Raw genomic sequence first — 18,829 nt, 5'->3', positions numbered from 1 at the left:
TTGTCTGAGATCATGATTGCTACACCAGCTTTACTGAGCTCATCAGAAGCATAGAAGATTTTGCTCTGACTCAATATTTAAGCCCTGTATGAATCTTTATTTTTTAAGTATATTTCTTATTCAAAATATATCTTTGTGTTCTGTTTTCTAATCAATTCTGATTTCCTCTTCCATTATTTTTGCCCCATTCTCCTCCCCTTTACAGAGAAAAGGAGGGCATTGATAATAGTTTTCTCAGTACTAGCATCTATGCTTATTTGCTTCTGTTGTCCTTTCCCTCTTCTCTTCCTCTTGCCAATATCCCCAAAGCAGGTTCTAACCTTTTCTCTTTCCTTTTAAATCTCTCTTCACTATCCACACTCCTAGGTTGTAGTTTGTTTCATGACTAATCTCTCTCTCTTTTCTCCTCCTTTCCAGTTATGTCGTTTCCCTGTAGAGTTGAATATATTTCTATACAAAAAACTCGTGTGTGTGTGTGTGTGTGTGTGTGTGTGTGTGTGTATTCCACTCTCATTTAACTGGTTTAGATGCAAGTGAGGTTCAAATGATACCTGGTCCCTAAGCCCTTCCTCTTTATTTGTACTGTCTTTTTCTTGACCACTTGGATTGCGTGAGATAGTAAGCTTTTCCCTTGGTCTCTAATGTATTTTTTTCTTTTTTTAATCCACAGTACTACTATGTGTCTCTCTGTCTTATTTAACTCCATCTGTAATACTTGCAGACATTAGGGTCTGAGAGGACAGTTGTTTCTTCCCTTACAATGTTGTTATTGTATAAATTGTTTTCCTGATTTTGTTCATTTCATCTATAAGTTCATACAAATTTTCCCAGGTTTCTCTGAAACCATCTCTTCTATAATTTCTTATAGCACTATAGTATTCTATCATATTTACATGTCATAGTTTGTTCAGCCATTTCCCAATTGAAGGGCAACTCATCAGATTTCCATTCTTTGCTACTGCAAAAAGGGCTGTAAACACTTTTGTTAATCCTTATTTAGAATTTGTTATCCTTAGGGTTAATTCCTCTCTTCACCTACCCTCTCTCTAACTTTCTCTCCTTTTCTTCCTATTCTTATTGAAATACATTTCTATACCCAACTATGTGTGTCTGTGTGCATGTATATCCTTCCCTCCTCTGACCAGTTCAGAGAAAGAGGTTCAAGTTTCAGCTGTTCCCCTTTCACACACACACACACACACACACACACACACACACACACACTTTATACTTGAGCACTCTGATAATGCAAGGTAAACCTTTCCCTCCTCATCTCCAAAGGTATTCCTCTTCCCTTCCTTTTCTATACTTTTAAAATCATCAAGACATCATGCAAACCACGTCTAGGCCTTCTAATTAGATTCTCCCTGTGACCAGTGATGATGGTAGGGTTCAGAGTGGACACATGTATCATCTCCTGTATTAGAACGTATGTATACTCTTGGATCTGGGCATTTTATCTGGCCATCCTCCATGCCTGGAATGCTTTCCCTCTTCCACTCTGCCTACTAACTTCTGTGGCTTCCTTTAAGTCCCAATTAAAATCTCATCTTTTACAGGAAGCCTTCCTTAATTCTAGTGCCTTCCCTCTGTTAATTATTTCCTATTTATCTTGTATACAATTTGTTTTTATATATTTGTGTCTCCCTCATTAATTAAATTGTAAGCCCCTTGAGGGCAGAGACTGTTTTTTGCCTCTTTTGTATCACCCATGCTTAGCACAGTGCTTGGAACGTAATAGGCACTTAACAAATGTCTACTTATTACTCCTTTTTACTACTGTTCACCATTTTTATGTTTCTTTTGACTGTTATGTTTGAACTTCAATATTTCTACACAGCTCTAGTCTTTTCATCAGAAATGATTAGAAATTCTCTATTCTGTTAAAGAGCCATTTTCCCCATGGCTTCTCAGTACTTGACTTATTTCTTTCACCCTCCTTGCAGGAATTTTACTTTTGACCTGGGAGCTCTGGATTTTGGCATTTTCTTTGGAGATTTCATCAATGGATTTTCATTTTGAGGTTTCTTCCAGGAGGTGACCAGTAGATTCTTTGTTTCCACTTTGCCCTATGTTTCTGAGTTCTGGGGAGTTTTTAAGATTTCTTGAAATGCGATGTCTACATTCTTTGTTGTTGTTCATGGTTTTCAGGTACTGTTTCTTAATTTTTTTCCCCTTGTTGTTTTCCAGGTCAGTTGTTTTTGCTACGACATATCTTACAGTTGCTTCTATTTTTTTCAGTTTTTTGATTTAATGTTTCTTGTTGTCTCAGAAGAGTTATTACTTTCTATTTGGTCCATTCCAATTTTCAGGGAGTTTGTTGTTGAGACAAGGTTTTTTTTCCCACCTCTTGTGTCAAGCTGTTAATTCCTTTTCCAATTATTTTTCCTTAGCTCCAATTTACCATTTCCCCCCTTTTGTGCTCTTATTTCATTTACATTTGTGTGTGTGTGTGTGTGTGTATAAATAATATATATAAATAATTTTTTTAACTTAGAAAAGTCTTCTTGCTTCATCTGTTCTAGGAATTCTAACTGAATTTGTAACTGACCTGTGGGTTTGTGGTGTGTGTGTGTGTGTGTGTTTTTTTGCTTTGCTTTGCTTGTAGATGTTTTAAAGTCATTCTCTTCTTCTGGGTTTGTATCTTGAGTGTCTTTGTCAGTATAACAGATTTTTTGTGGCAGAATTCTTTGTTCCTTCTTTCAGTGACTTCCTTACTTCAGATTTGATGTTAGAGCTGGCTTTGTGCAAGTCTAGAGGGAAGGTCTAGGCTAATCTCATAGATGCTTTCTTGGGGATATTAAAGATAAGGATCTCAGCCACAAGTTACTTCCCATGTATCCTGACCCCTTGTAGAAATGGAATGAATAATGAGTTTACTAATCACTTTGATTTGCTTGAACTCCCTTATTATCCAAGAGAAGTTGAAATAATATAGGAATCAAAATCAGCCAATCAGGAGGCAGAATATGTGTTTCTCGAGTTTGACCCACCAGTGATCCTTTGCATTGTTCACTGGGTGAATTTGGAACAACTCTGCAGTGCCAGCAACCATAGGGCTGGCTCAAATGGATTCATACTAGCCCCAAATGGGCAGAACTTGCACAAACATCCTGGTTCCAGATAATCTGTATTTATTCTATTTTCCTGCCCCCTTTTGTTGTAAAACCACATAAACCACTTGGAATAGCAGATTAGGTTCTATTGTTCTACTGTTCCCCATGTGCAAAGGTGCTGTGCTTGCCCAGTAAATGCTTCCAGTATTTGCTCTTGAACTTTGCCTCTGGTTCCCACTTTTCACATGGACACTGTACTCCAATCAATCATTCTGCCACAATTAATCACCCTAAAAGAGCATCTACTTTTAGACTACAAATATCTAATGTATAACAGATAGATAAAATTCTAATCCCAGTATCTCTCTTAAAGAACCGTCCAGTCAATGCTCTCCTATTCCCCAGAAAGGAGGACATTGTAGTGTTCCTCCAAGATGTGAAATGAGATATTCCAATTCATTTCTATGTAAATAAATTAATACAACATGAGCTGCCCCAGGTCCTTGAGGTGTAGTACAAACTTTTATATTCTTTTAATTTCTTTCACCACAATAACTCAGAATCCCCTTAACCCTATAACAGGTAAGAAGGGCCAAAAACGTATGTGGCTGTTGCAATAACCTATTGTGTAGCCTAAACTTGAGGCCCTAGCCCCTCTTGTCTCTGTCCAAAACCATGGTGGTTAGAGTTGTACTGTAGCAATAAATCAGATGACTAAGGACATCCAGCCTCCAGCAGGAGTGGGAAAAGATGAAGGAACAGAACAGAAACTAAAAGTGCTTCTGCCTCCATCAAGGCAGTCTGGAAAGAATTACTGACGCCTATAGTCACCAGAACCAATAGAAATATCATCTAATACGTTGAGTTATCTGCTGTCTAGTAGATATCAGTGAAAGGATTCTGGGACCAAAGGCTGTGGGAAAGACTGACTTCAAATCACCTGAACTAGTGCCATTCATCTTAGATGTAAACTGAGCCCATAAATTGCTGGATTCTCCAGGACTACCAGTTGGAGCTCAGCTTGAGTAATGTGAAATTTACTCCCCTCGTGATAGATAGCTGAGGGTGTTTGACTTTGCCTTAGTCAAGAGTTGAAAGAAAACACTATGAGAAGTTAAAAATGTGCTATGGTCAATGAGTGCACAGTCCTTAGAAAATCTACATTCCTTGACTGATTTTGATATATTTTCCCTCCTTTCCCCCCAAATGCTGCAGCCACTTTTGAACTTCTCCTGCTTATTGGCTTTCAAGTGCTTCCAGTGAGCTTCTAGGTGGGGAGAGGAGCAATATCTTTGCCTAATCTCCCTGTCCTTGAGTATATAGTTCCTCATTCTGCTGCATTTATTCTTCCCTGGTCTTAGGTGAATGACTATCAAAATACAGAGTGGACTAGGCTATGACCTTGGGAGCTTTGAAAGGTCAGGAGAGCCATCAGAAACTTCATCAAAGATGGAAGCAAGCAGAATCTACTAGAGTTGGTAATGGGAGCTAACTCTGGTAGGCAGAACCACACATGAGGAAAGACTGGCTTCACCCAACGCAGCAGTGAATGAACCAGACATTCTCATAAGGAGCTAATATATTTGATGGAGCAATTCCTCCTTTGGTTAGGCCATACCCCAATGAGAACTTGCTGGGGACTACTTCAAGGGAAAAAAGGCCCTCTGGGGCCTGGAGTCTCACTGTGATTTTGGTTACACTATTCCCTACATATCTGTTTCAGTATTTTTTGATTAGGAGCCCTCTTTTCAGAGGGAATTTTTTTCTAGCTCTTGTCCATTATACTTTCTCAGTAAGTATCCCTTTTGTAAGAGATAATTTATATCAATCAGTTGATTAATATTGGGGGTAGCATGTTAACTGGTTGATCCTGGAGAGCACATCAGATGAGGGACTTGTGAATGATAATACTAGAATATCATAAATTCTTAGGGTCATCCTGAGGACCCTGGAAGGAAAAGCAGTCAATTGCCTTTTCTGCAAAAGATTGGGCCCACTATACAAACAAAATTTGTAAGATAATTTTCCAGATCTTTCTCACTCCGAAATGCTTTGTTTGCATGTATATATTTTTACTTTTTTATTGTTGTTTCTATCTTCACTGGGATTTTTTCTGATATTAGGGGTTCTAGAACTAGAGGATCTAAAACTCATGCCTTCTGTTGATGAAGTATTCAGTATTCCTTGGTTAAAACATTCCTTGGTTTGTAAGATCCTGAAATGCAGCTTTTGTGAGAACATGCAGCTCAGTGAGGTCATTCCTGATTCAGAAATGTTTAGCCTTTATTTTAATAAAGACAGGGTCATGATGTTCTTCCCATGCATGGGCTTTTTTGTTTGTTGGTTGTTTTGTTTTTGTTAGAATCAGGGAAGTAGAAGAAAAGAAGCTCTCTTCTCTGGGCATTACTGCTAAGTTACTAATCACTGAACCAAAAGGATTTTCTAACTGACTATAGACTATAGAACATCTTCACTTGTATGTTCCATTGGTACTTCAGACATAACATGACCCCAAATGAAGCTATTGCCTTTCCCCCAATCCTGGTTGTTTTTTGTCTGTGGCACACTTTGGGATTTTCTTTGACTCTTCCCTTCTCATCCCTAGCCTCTCTTCAGCCTCTTCTTGAATACCCTTGGGAAAGGAAGCATACAACATCCAAAAGTAGCCTATTTCATCTTTGTACAGTTCTAGTTCTTGGAAAAAATGATGTACTAGGGGAGAAATTGGAGTACGTGACTTCTAAGGTCTCTTTCAATTCTGTAATTTTATGGTAATGAAGTCTGGATAAAGGATCTTAAAACCTCTGATTCTTTGTGATATCTGCTATTATGACTGACTTTAGAAAACACGTTCCCTAGAACCTGGCTACTTTATTAGATTCTACATTTACAATTCTGATAACTGTCAAGAAGTGCTAATAGTGCCTTCACTATTAAATCTTAAAAATGTACATTAAATCTTACAAATGTATTCTTCAAGTTGAATTAGTCTACTCACCACTATTTTTTCCTACAAAAACCATCCTTTTCTACAATGGAAAGAACACTGAATTTCCAAATCAGGCAAATCACTTAATGGGCTGTAGTTTCCTTACCTGCAAAATGAGGGGGTTAAACTGGCCTCTGAGGTCCCTTCTTCCTCTAAAACCATGATCTTATGATTTCCATGTGCATATTTACATTAATAAGAAGTGGCATATTTGGCACATGTTGATGTCTAAGTTAGACTTCTCCTAACGCTTCACTATATATATTACCAGGTTGTTGTGATGAAAGCGTTCTGACAACTGTTAAAGGACTCAATGTCTACAAATATTTATATTTCTATACAAGATGTGACTAGGAAGATCCTGGGAAAACTTAATAAGACTAAAGGATGAATGAGAACTTTGTCACGATATTGAACATATTTTAGAGAAGGTCTATATAATAGCTTGGGAGAAACCTGCCTTTTCTTGCCTTTGCGGAGATCTTCTGGAACAAGGGAATTATTCAAAGAAAGGTGACAAAAACAGAACTGAGATTATTACAGTCCCCTATCCCCACATCTCCCAAATGATTTTGGGATAGGTATAAAGTGGGCCAAGTTCTAATGTTTGGTAGGAAAAATGATTTGTGAAAAATGAAGAAGTATATTTCCTTCCTCTTCCCCTGAAGTCTGAACCCAGGTTGTGCAAACCCAAGGCTTTTAGTTCTGGGTGACAGGTGGTACTCTAATTCTTCAAAAGATCTATGATCTCACTGATATGGCTATTCCTACCATTGGTATAAACTGCAATTCAGCCATGCCTTTTTATCCTGAGATTCTTAAGGTTCTAAAAATCCTCCATAGACTGGATAACCACTGAGTTGGAGCCCTTCTTTTAAATCCCTTGGCATTCTCATACTAGTGCAACTCTTGGAGTCATCTTTTGTGACCCCTTTCACTGCAATCCCTCTCTTTCCAAAAAAATTCATTTCTAGACAATTCCTTATTGTCATCTCTTGCATATAAATCAATGCCGGCAAATATGCCATGGCCTTCTTATAATCACCTCTGTTCTTTGAGTCACCCACTATTACTTTAATTTATTACTTCATACTAATCCCAGACTGAATAAAATTTTAACTTCAAAATGTCAGAGGCTTTGTCAGTATGTGGTTATAATATGTGTTCTGGTCTTCAGGCGTACTATGAAGCAAATTTTTCCTCTAGAAGAACAGAAAAAAATATCACCTAAATTGTCTCCCTAATTTCTATGTATTAAAAAAAGCTCTAAACATGGTTTAAAAAACAACAATAAGAAACTGCTTTTCTAGCCCACATCTTTCTTTTGAATCCTAGAAGCCAGTTATCTTCTTTAAAAGGACCAGACAGTTCATTACTCACTCTTTCCTGACTCATGATTCAACCCCAAAATCCAAAAGAAAAACAATGGAAGCATAAATTCCCAACTATCTTGCAGACAAAATTTCCCCCAACCAAGATCAAGTTTGTGTTTACAACTTCTGCTAGCTACCATTACTGCCAGCTGACCAGCCTCTTATGTACTTGTATCTTGGGCCAGCCAGCATTTGATTGTTCATGTGAAATTTGATTGTTCATGTGAAATTTGATTATTCATGTGAAATACTCATTATTTTGAATGTAATTGCTTAAAACCACATATTAAAGAGGCACACAACATTCATCTCCTTTACTTTTTAAACCTCTCTGTAAGGATTTTGAACTTTTCAATGCAGAATATTTCAAATGCAATGGTTTAAAAAGTTTTACAGTACTTCCTTCACATCTACATCCAAAAAGTAAGGGTTAGCAGTATTAAGTTATGTACTAGAGTTGAAATGTCTTGAAAGATTTTGGATTTCCTTATGAAGATTAAGATATTTCAAAGCAGAATGATATGACATGATCTTAGGTTTTCTTAGATTTCCTACTCTTCTTAGGTTGTTTCTCCAATAAATTCATCATCAACTTTGAGACTGAAGGCCAACCTCAATACTAATATCAATCCTACTCTTAGGTGTTTTTCTATACTTGATTCTCTTATTTAAAAGACATTTTACTTTTAATTTGAAGGATTCTAACAGGGCAAATTACCTAACCTCTTTTGGTCAGGCTCAACTTAAAATTGAAAGAGGGAAAGCAGGAACCATAGTTAGGTGAATTGTTAAGTCCCTTCTAGCTCTAAAAGTTAAATGTATAATTTGAATAGAAATACTTAGAATCTGTGAAAGCTTCAGTTTAGATTGTTATTTTACTGTATTAAAAAACCCACACATTTTGCAGGCTGTTAACTCCCACATTTATAAAAATGATGCTATTTAAGAATTTGTGGATCAGGAATATGAAAACCTCTATGACCTTGGGCAGATCATTTAATGTTTTTCAGCCTCAATTTCCTCATCTGTAAAGTGAGAGATTTTACAAGCTGTCAACTTGAAGATCTCAAAGATCCCTTCTTGTGCTAAATCTATGGGACCATGGTACTCACAACACTGTGAAGTAATAAAAGTAGTACAATGTAGATCATACAGATGAGGAAAGGCTCTACATCATTTGGCTGAAAGCAAGGAAGTCTAAAAACCAGAATCTGCTCCAGATCACTTGATTCTAAGGTCAGTGTTCTATTATAAAGGCTGAATTTTTTTTAAAAAGGGCAAATTGGTATTAATTTACTTAGCTTTAAATGTAGTTAAACCTACATTTTCCAATAAAAATACATTCAATCAGGTATTAAACATCAGTAGAAAGTCTTCTAACTATAACAGTTTAGCTTATCACTTTTGTTACTGTTATGCTGATCACATATAATCAATCATGAGTAACCAATGCCATGAAGATATAAAAATAGCCAATGCCTCCATTTCTAATGCACAGAAGACACCATATTCAATCTTCTTTGCAATGTTAGCATATGTGAAAGTGACCTATATTCAACAGGGTCTATCTTCATAGAACAGACCAATATCAAATTAAGCCTGGAAAAGAAGTCTCTAATTTTGATCAAGGTAAAATTCATTTGTTTTTTTCTACTACAAAGATAGCCTGGCATATAGAAACCTGGATATGTAATCAGAAAATATGGGTCTGAATACCATTTATTCCCTGTGTGACCACAGGCAAGTTCATTTAAACCTTTTGAGCCTCTGCTTCATCATCTCTAATATGGGTGATTATAAGTAATATTTGCATTTTCTGCTCTATAGGATTATCAGGAAAAACTTACTTTGTAAAGCTGAAAACAGAAATATAACCATTTTCACTTATGACAGATTTTTTAAACATTTCCCACTTCTTTTTCTTTTAAAAAATTATTTTCTTCCTTTATAAGATTCATTTTTTAGAACTGAATTTTTAAAAGCCAATTTTTCAAAATCAGCATGATTGGCTAATTATCAATTTGTTGCCTGGTACTAAGATATAAAACTGTCAGAGGCCCAAGTGGGAGCAGTGCCCCTAAAGGAAACCAATACAGAAGAGGTTGTCTTGCCACTGTCACTATCTTCTTTATCCTATCTATTTCCATCTGTAAAGACTGCTCCATCTCACCTTTCCTCCCTTGCTCAGTTTAATCATATTGCCACTCTCATTTCCTTTTGCTTGAGGAATGAGGCTCCCTTTCTCTCAAATCATTTTCCACATTCCTTCTCCCTCTCTCAATGATGCTGATCCATTCCATAAAGTTTTTATTATGACTAAAATTTAATTAAGATGAACTAAATTTGATAATAAATCATTGAAGTATACTCTTTAAATATTCTGAGAAGTAGCAAGGAGACTGAATTCATCTCAGTGAAGATTAACTCTAGCCTTCATTCCTTAAATTCTTTAGAGCAGTTTTTCCTTTTATTTAAATTCCAATTCAACAGGGCAAAAAGGTGGATAGTAATCATAAAGGAAAGGTTTTTTTTTTTTGTTTGAGAAAGAATTATTATATTTAGGATAGTGGAGGACATCTTGGATCAGGCCTAAGGTATTTACCAACAAATGGGATCTTTCACTTCAGTGTACCCTGGTTACTGCTAAAATAAAAACTTTATTGTAAACTTGGAGATTTCAATCTGAAGATGAACTTTAGTAATGGCACCCGAGGAGCTTTCCTTTAATAAGATAACCTTTCAATTAAGCAACTACTGAAAACAGGCACCTTCATTGAACAAAATGCATCAAAACACAAAAACAAAACCTATCTACAAGGATATTATAGAATAGAAGAACATTATTATCAAGTTTTACTCCTTATTCCTTTTCCATATTCCTTATTTTGCAGCTCATTGAAAGATTTGAAAAGTTAATTTTTTTTTTTGGTGTGAATTAACTAGCCAGTAGAGAAGGGGGCATTTTGGTTAGAGTTTGTTACCTTTTCTCCTTTATCTTTAGCTGAAATTTTCAACTAGATTTTAAAAGATGGCCATTAATGATATGAAGAACCCCTGAGAGGCTCTGAAAGTACTGCTTCAGTTTTTTTCTTTGAATTTTTGCTGAAAACCCTTCTTCTTTTACCTGAATTTAAAGAGACTCTAGGACGCAGGAGGTATTTGTCTCGGGTTCTCTTTGCCCTATTTAGCTTCTCTTGTTCTTTATTCATTTCTCCCTGAAGCTGTAATGCCAATAATCTATCCTCTTCCTCTTGCTGATGCCTTTCAAAAAATAAGAGCTCTAAATCTATCAGTTTTTGGGTAAAGGTACTTTTTCTTTCCTCTTTCTCTGGGGTGTTTTCTGGGCTTATTTTCCTTTTCTTCGAAGAGAAGTCTGAATCAGTGGGGGATTCAGACAGCAATTCCAAACTTTTTCTTCCAGGAATTTCTTTATTCACCAACAGACTACTCCCTTCATCTTTCATCTCTGCTGTGCATTCATTCTCTGATTCACCTGAAGACTTAGCTACAGCTTCCCCAGAGCAGAAAAATTTAGTTTTGGGCAGTTTGTGATGTGCAACATTAGAATGGCTTATAATTGTATTCTTGCTGCTTGTTCCTGGCTTACTTTCTCCTCTAAGACAAGTTTCTATCCCAGCTGCCTGAGAAGTCTTTGCACCAATGTTTTCAATTTCACAGGCTTGTGTAGATAAAGTTGGCAAATCTTCACCTCTTTCCCCCTGCCACCTGGTGCTCTTTCCTTTACCAATACTGACCTCCTTAGACTTGTAGGATCCCTTGCCTCCCTCGGTTCCAAGTTCATTCTGTAGCGTTGGGGAAGTAAGTGGGGACTTGAGTGTCATGCACTTGTGAATGTCTCTAGCCTCGTTAGGTTTGCTCTCTGTTTTCTTTGGTGATCTGCAAGGGGCAGGGTAAGACGAATTGGCAACAAAAAGGGAAGTCAAGACACATTTCAGTGTTTTAAAACTGGTGCTTATTTCTTGGGCCAGTTCTTGACCCATTTGCAGGTGGTCCTCCCTCTCTTTTTGTCTCCCTTCCTCCTCCTGCCTCAGGTTGTCTCCATCCTCAGTTTGCCCCGAGGCTTCCTCATATCTTGGCCTCTTTCCCTTCTCCCTAGTTTGAATTTCTTCTGGCTTTGACCTCGGATTCTTTCCTTCCTCCTGATTCTCTTTTTGCTCCAGCTCCAGTCTCGGCTTCCCTTCTTCCTCTTGTTCCGGCTTTTGCCTGCCTTCCTCTTCCTTCTCCTCCTCCTCTGCCAGCAGTCGGTTTATGTATTCTGCGCTGATACGAGCCTCCTCTTCAGCGCATGCTTGCCTCTCCGCTTTCACCTTGCTCAGCTCCTCCTCATACTCCTGCCTCAGCTCCCCAGGCGCACTGAGCCTGCGTAGTGGGGGATCTACCTCCTGGTCCTTGTGCTTGATCCTACCTCCCCAGCCTGCAAGCCCACCCTTCTGGAGGTACTGCTTCTCGATCCTTCGCCATAGCTTCTGATTGATCAGCGTGTTCTGGCGAGCTTGGGCACGGGCCCACGAGGACACCCGGCGGCGGCAGAAGGGGCAGTACAGGCTGGCCTTTTCAATGGTCTGCTGGAAGCACGAGTGGCACAGAGTGTGGCCGCATGGGAGACTTATGGGCTCCACCAGGATCTCCATGCAGATGGGACAGAAGCATTCAGAGAGCTGGAGCGGGGCCTCCGGGGAAGTGGTCATCCCAGGGGCGGCCGGAGGAGAGCTCCCCATCCCAGGATCGTTGGGCGCCCAGAGCTAGACCTCAGGACGGCCAGATTCCTCTCCTGACCCCTGGCGCCGCCCCGTCTGGGGTTTGAGAGGCCGAGCCTGCAGCTTCGTCCCGGTATTAGCCCCAGGAGGGCGGGGCTTCAACTCTGGCTCTCCCTCTAGACCCCGAGCGGAGCCGACCTGAATACAGCTGGGCTGCACCCAGTCTGGGCTGGCTCTTGTGACGTCAACAGCCGCGGGGGCGGGGCTTCCTTTCTCCCACCCCCTCCCTTCTCCTCCCTTTATCCTCCCAGCCACTGGGAGCCCCCGAGAGTGCCGGGGAAGGGTGGGGGGAGAAAGGGCAGCAGCCACAATACCTGTTCTGCCCACGGGTTTCGATGGACAGTGCCGCCTAGGCTTAGGAAGGATGGATCATCCATCATGATGGTGGAGTAAGAAGCTACCTTCCAGATCACAAAGACCTGGGTTCCATACTATTTTTGTGTCATGAACAAAGACAATGTTTGGACCTCAGGAGAAAGTTTGGAAATGCGTAAGATGAAATACATAGGGAATACCAAGGGGAGCTACTTACGTTGAAATACACTTAGCAAAATATGAAAAAAAATTGAGAATCTTTAATATAGTTCAAACCTGAGACCATTTCCTTATTTTCCCGGAATTCACTTTTTTGGGGGAAGTTGTATCATCTTAATTATCTTCTATATCTATACTATATTTTCTTTACCATCCATCTTCTATAACCCTCTTCTATATTTTCTATCTATACCATCTATCTCTTTCCATCTGTTTTTCTATCTATCTACCCATTTTTAAAAACAAAGTATTGTAAATGATACTGCTGTCCATTAAGTACAGTTGCTTTTAAAGTATTTTTTTGTTCAGTCAGGTTCTCCTCTTTATCATTTCATTTAGGTTTTTCTTGGCAAGAGATACTGCAGTGGTTAGCTACTTCATTCTCTATCTAGCTCATTTAGCACATGAAGAAAGGAGGCAAGCAGGATTAAGTGACTTGCCCAAGGTCACATAGCTAGGAAGTATGTGAGGAGAGATTTGAACTCAGGAAGAGAAGTATCCCTGACTCCAGGCTCAGCATTCTATACTATTCTAACTAGTGGCCCTTTCTCATTTTATACCTGAGGACAGTAAAAACCAGAAGGGTTGCCCAAGGTTACACAAGCCATCTCAAATCATTAAGCACCCATTTATTAAGCACTTACTAGTTTCCAGGTGTTGGGAAGATACGTTCCAGATGATGGGTAAGACCTGACACACTGCCTGTTTTCAAAACCAAAGTCATTGGACTAAAAATCAGGCTCTTTCCACCTCTGTTTCTTTTACATACCTCCTTAACTGATATGTTAGACATCTACTTCAGTATTTCAAGGACATGTGATTTTATCCCAGCGATTATTTCTTGGCTGCATTTCTAAGGTTCCTGATGGCTCCCAACATGATGATCTCTTGGTATAATGTGCTTTAAGGAAAGGATGCCCTTACAGCCTATGTACAAAATAGCCTTGACTTCCTCTGTCTTTTGAATTCCTGGGTCAGATTTTCATATTTTATGTCTTTTCTCTTTTTATATATAGTAGTTATACAGACACAGACTCTCTCACGTATCTGTAACAACAGTTGGGGAAACTGGAGTAGAGACATTAAGTGACTTGTTCAGAGCTACCCAATAAGTATCTAAGGCTGGGTTTTCTGAACTCCAGTCTTGATTTCAGGTCCAACACATTTCCACTGGGCCAGCTTGGGTGAACTTGGAGTGAAGGGGAACCTGAGTTTAAGTCTTGCCTCTGATACTAAATAGCTCTCTTACCATGGGCAAGTCAATTTCTCTAAGCCTCTGTTTTCTCATCTGTAAGGGAGGGTTAATGCTACTTTAATTACCTCACAGATTTATTGTGAATAAAGAGATTAAGAAATTTTAATATCAGGTAAACTTCAGGTAAAACTTTCTATCAAGTTTTTTTGAGAGTGCATTTGTAATAGGTTCTTCCACCTTAAAATGTACAGCTTTGGAATTGACATGGATTTGGATATTAGTTTTCTAAATTTATCTGAATTCTATATAAAATAAACTGAGGAAAGATCTTATGGAGTCACATGTGAAGAAAATAGATACACTTTAGTGCACATACAGTATACAAACATATGTATATGTATGTATATATATGTAGATATACATTTATTCTAACAGTTCACCCCTCTACTTTTAAAATTACTTTTTATCTTGTTTTTCTGATAGGTGAGGTTCCTGGATATGTTAAATATTATTAGAAATAGCATGATGTAATAAATCTTATCTTAGACACTTAGCTATATGACCTCGGACAAATTAAAAGATAGGATCATAATTTAGCTCAGAGGACCTCAAAGAACAACTAGTTGACCGCCCCCCCCCGATAATTTACATGTATCTTTTTTTTTTTAACATGAGGTATTAAAATTGTATCTTGTTCTGGTCTCCTTGACCTTCCCCTTATTTATTATGCTTTAAAGATATTGCGTTTTTGTACAAATTGGAGGTTTGTGGCAACCCTGTGTTGAGCAAGTCTCTTGGTGTCATTTTTCTAACCGCATGTGCTCACATTGTGTATCGGTGGCACATTTTGGTAATTCTCTCAATATTTCCAACTTTTCCATTATTATTAGATCTGTTATAGTGGTCTGTGATCAGTGATCTTTGATGTTGCCATTGTGGTTGTTTTGGGGTACCATGAACCATACCAAAAAAGTTATGTGTGTTCTGACTGCTAAACCATTCCCTGTCTCTCTCCCTTTCCTTGGGTCTCTCTATTCCCTGAGACACAATAATATTGAAGAATATCATATAAAATACAAACATAAAATTATCACATAAACTTAATCGATAAACCAGTGGCAGGGTTTAAGAGAATTGATTCTAATTTTGAAAGAAGTTCTACTGTGGATAAAATGCTATCAAACAGCATCACATGCTACAGAGAAATCTTTATAAAAGGACGAGTCAATCCATGGGGCAAACTACATTGTTATCTTAAGAAACTGTTATAGCCACTGCAGTCTTCAGCAACCACCACATTGATTAGTCAGCAGCCATCAACATCTTGGCAAGATCCTCCACCAAATAAAAAAAGACTTGCTGAAGGTTCAGATGGTAGTTGGTATTTTTTAATAATAAAGTATTTTTAAATGAAGGTATGTACATTTTTTTTTTAAAAAAACAGAATACTATTGCTCACTTAATAGACTATAATATAGTGTAAAAATAAACTTTTATAGGGAAACAAAAAAATCCATATAACTCACTTTACTGTGATAATCGTTTTACTGCAGTAGTCTGGAACCAAACCTGCAATATCTCCAAGGGTTATCTGTGAGTTTATAACAATAGCAGGAAGTAAGATTGCAAAGGGGAACCTAGAAGTCATAGAACACACCATTCCAAGGATCAAAGGAGCATAATTTGCAAACAGTACCATATATTAACCAAAATTCACATCCTGAGAATATGTGCTGTATCAGGGAAGTCATGTAAGCCTTACTGTCAGAGTTCTTAATGCTATGATATATAAATATCAGATAGGTTCCAGACATCTGCAGTAAAACCAGCAGAATAGCAGATGTTAAATTTGAGATGACATGGACATGTTAATTTTGACTTACAATTTTGAGATAATTTGGATATTTTGGCGAACTAACCTCAAGGTCACACAGATAAAACCCTATAAAAATGAGACCTCAAACTTCTGTACCTCTCAGCATTCTAACACCTTCATCTGGGACCATGCAGTTGAGTGATCCCAGCTCTAATCTATCCTTGCAGGAGTGACTTTCCTACTTCCCATTCTCTTCCTCATGATGTCTGCCTCTTTCTCCCATCCCATCTCAGTCCCCATGCTATCTGCCTCTATATTCATTCTCTCTTGCACCATTTGTCTCTTTTTGTACTTTCTGTACCTTATGTATGATTACAACCTCACTTCCTGCTGCCATCATGGTCTTCCCTTGTAAGTACCTAAAGAACCAGGCATGCCTGTCCCATTTCATAATTACATGAATTAATTAGCAATTCACACCACCACCACCCTACTTTAGGCACTCAGCATCACTGGCCTGGAATATTTCAGTAGCTTTATAATTTGGCCCCCTTTCCTAATTGTCTCCCTTCTCCAATTCATCCTTCATCATTCATTGTTTCACCACATTCACTCAAAAAGTCCTAGTAGCTCCCTATTGCTTTTAGGAAACAATTCTTATAATCCCTAGCTTCTTTTAAGCACAGCGCAAGTGATATCCAAGTTTACTTCCTACATGAAGCCTTTCTTGATCACCCCTACTTGCTAGTATCTCCCCCCATTACCTTGGCTATATTTTGAGGTTACTTATATTTGTATATATCTTCTTCCCCAGTTGAATATAAACTTCTTGAGGGTAAGGACTATTTTCATTTATGTCTTTGTATCTCTAGTGCTCAGCATGGTGCCTAGTAGACACCATAGGAGACATATTAATATGCGTTGCTTGACTGATTGTTAAATGACCAGCTATTTGTAGTAGCAGGCACCCTGACACATCCAGGATGGGGGAGGGTGGGGCTCCTTAAAGGCTACCTGGAGTTTCTTGGGGCACACAAACCTTCTTCCAAAGAGTATGCCCCCAAGCAAAACATCACTTTTCAGAGCCAGACGACATCAAGACCCTTGTGACCCAGTGCCTCATTAGCAATTAACAAAAGTTGTGGGCCTTTCTACCAAACAAGCCTCCCCTATTCAAGCTTCCCTTAATGGGCTTCACTTGAGGCCTATTGATGGATAGGGAAGATCTTTCGTTAACATTATTACAACACTTTAATATGTCAATGTTAAGTTTGGACCACATTTTCTAGTGAATTAGATGCCTCAGAATTCAGTCCTTGGTACAGTAACTGATAAAATTAATATGGGGTGAAGTTAAAAGTGGCCTTTTTATCAAATTTACAGATGACACAAAGCTGTGATGGATCTTTTCATAGTGGAGTCCATTGTTTGACATTGAGGTTGAAATCTAGAATACATTCCAGTAGATTAGGCTGAAGACCAAATCTAAGTATAAAGAATTTATGATCTGGATTTAGAGAAATTGAGTTTAAACCTGGATCTTCTACTTAGTATCTGTGTAGGCTTGACCTAGTCTCTTCTCTGAACCTCCATTTCCTTTTATGTAAAATGAGTGTTGGACTAGATTTTTTTAAAAAGTCTCTTACAATTCTGAGTGTATGAAGTCAAATCCAGGATAGATAAAGTATGGTTAAGCAACAGTAAAGATGAAAACTGTCTAGAGTTATCAGTGGACCACAAAGTCAATGTGATCTGACGTTTCCAGGATTGGGAATTAACCACAGCCAGCAAAAGCTAAAAGCAACTTAAGCTAATTTAAGAGAGGCATAGTGTTAAGAAGCGGGGAGTAAGCGTTTTGCGGTACTCTGCCCTGATCAGATGACTTTTGAAGTGTTATGTTCATCAAATATTAGGAAAGATATTGACAGGTTGAAGCATATCCAGATGATGATAATATTGATCATACCATATAAAGAATAGTTGAAGGGACTGAGAAAGGAGGTAGAACATATGAAATGTCCTCAGATATTTGCAGCAGTGTCACGTACAAGGCAGATTTGACTTGTTCTGATCAAACAGGCAATGTGTCATAATGATAAAAGGTCTGGTCTGAAGTTAGAAGAGAACTGAGTTCAAATCCTGCCTTATTGCCCTGAGGAAGTCATAGGATTATAGGTTTATATACTCCTGGGAGTACATAATTCATATATTCCTTCTGGGAGGAACTAATTGATGGATCATGGAGTCTAACCAACCTCTTCATTTTCCAAATGATAGAATGGAAACCCACTCATCCTTTCTGATCCACAATTTCCTAATTTATACAATAGAGATAATAATACCTGTAACACCTGTCTTAGATTGTCCTTGTAAGGATCTAATGAGGTAAGAATGTAAAGTGCTTTGTTAACTTTAAAGGCTATCTTAACATCAATTATTATTATTAGACCCAGAGGACAGAATTTGCACCAGTGTTTGGAAGTTTTGGAAGTTTCAAGGAGGCAGAATTCTACATAAGGAATAAATTCCCTAACAATTAGAGCTATCCAAAAGTAGAAAGATTGGCTTATCAGTGGTAGGCTTACACTTACTAAACTTCTTCAAGTATTATACTGGAGATATATCTCTAGAAATCCTTTTCTATTCACAGCCTCTGTAATTCCAGGAAATGTTTTGAAGCTAGTGGTGAAGGAGAGAGAGGTTTTATTATCTTACCCTTTGCCCTTCCTTTGTTTTGTTGGGTGGGTATTTTGAGAATTTGGAGGTTTTTAGGGTGCTGGAATGTGCAAGAAATGGAAATTGGAGAGGTTTACTACTTGGTAATGGGTCTGCTCAGCTCAGTTTACCACATCTAGCCTAGGTTGTGCAAACAGGGTATTTATTATCTCATTCTTTATTTATTAAGAATAGTGTCGCAGAGACAGACATAAGAGAAGATCTGCTATGCCCTCTTATTGAATTTGAGTACACCTAACATAACACCTACAGTAGAACTTACCTCATGCTTTGTCAAGAATCTGGTGAATCAAACAGAATTAAGTTAAGAAAATAATAGCTGTGCTCTTTTCAAAACAAAAGGAGAAACTTA

General features: G+C 38.2%; 2 protein-coding genes across 8 annotated transcripts in view; both read right to left on the bottom strand.

The window, feature by feature from the left end:
* The window catches only part of RXFP1 (relaxin family peptide receptor 1), a 184,926-nt gene that overhangs the window by 44,196 nt on the left and 121,901 nt on the right, over window positions 1-18,829 (bottom strand). The gene's annotated exons all lie outside the window — the stretch shown is intronic.
* On the bottom strand, window positions 10,241-18,821 carry LOC140512006 (E3 ubiquitin-protein ligase RNF168-like). The gene is given in 2 exon segments (XM_072621369.1): window positions 10,241-10,516; window positions 10,518-18,821. Coding segments are annotated over 2 exon segments (1,728 nt in total). The 5' UTR covers window positions 12,158-18,821; the 3' UTR covers window positions 10,241-10,428.

Source organism: Notamacropus eugenii, chromosome 6, assembly GCF_028372415.1.
Source record: "Notamacropus eugenii isolate mMacEug1 chromosome 6, mMacEug1.pri_v2, whole genome shotgun sequence".
NCBI lineage: Eukaryota > Metazoa > Chordata > Mammalia > Diprotodontia > Macropodidae > Notamacropus > Notamacropus eugenii.
Note: the sequence above shows the minus strand (reverse complement) of the source record. Positions and strands in the feature narration are given on the sequence as shown.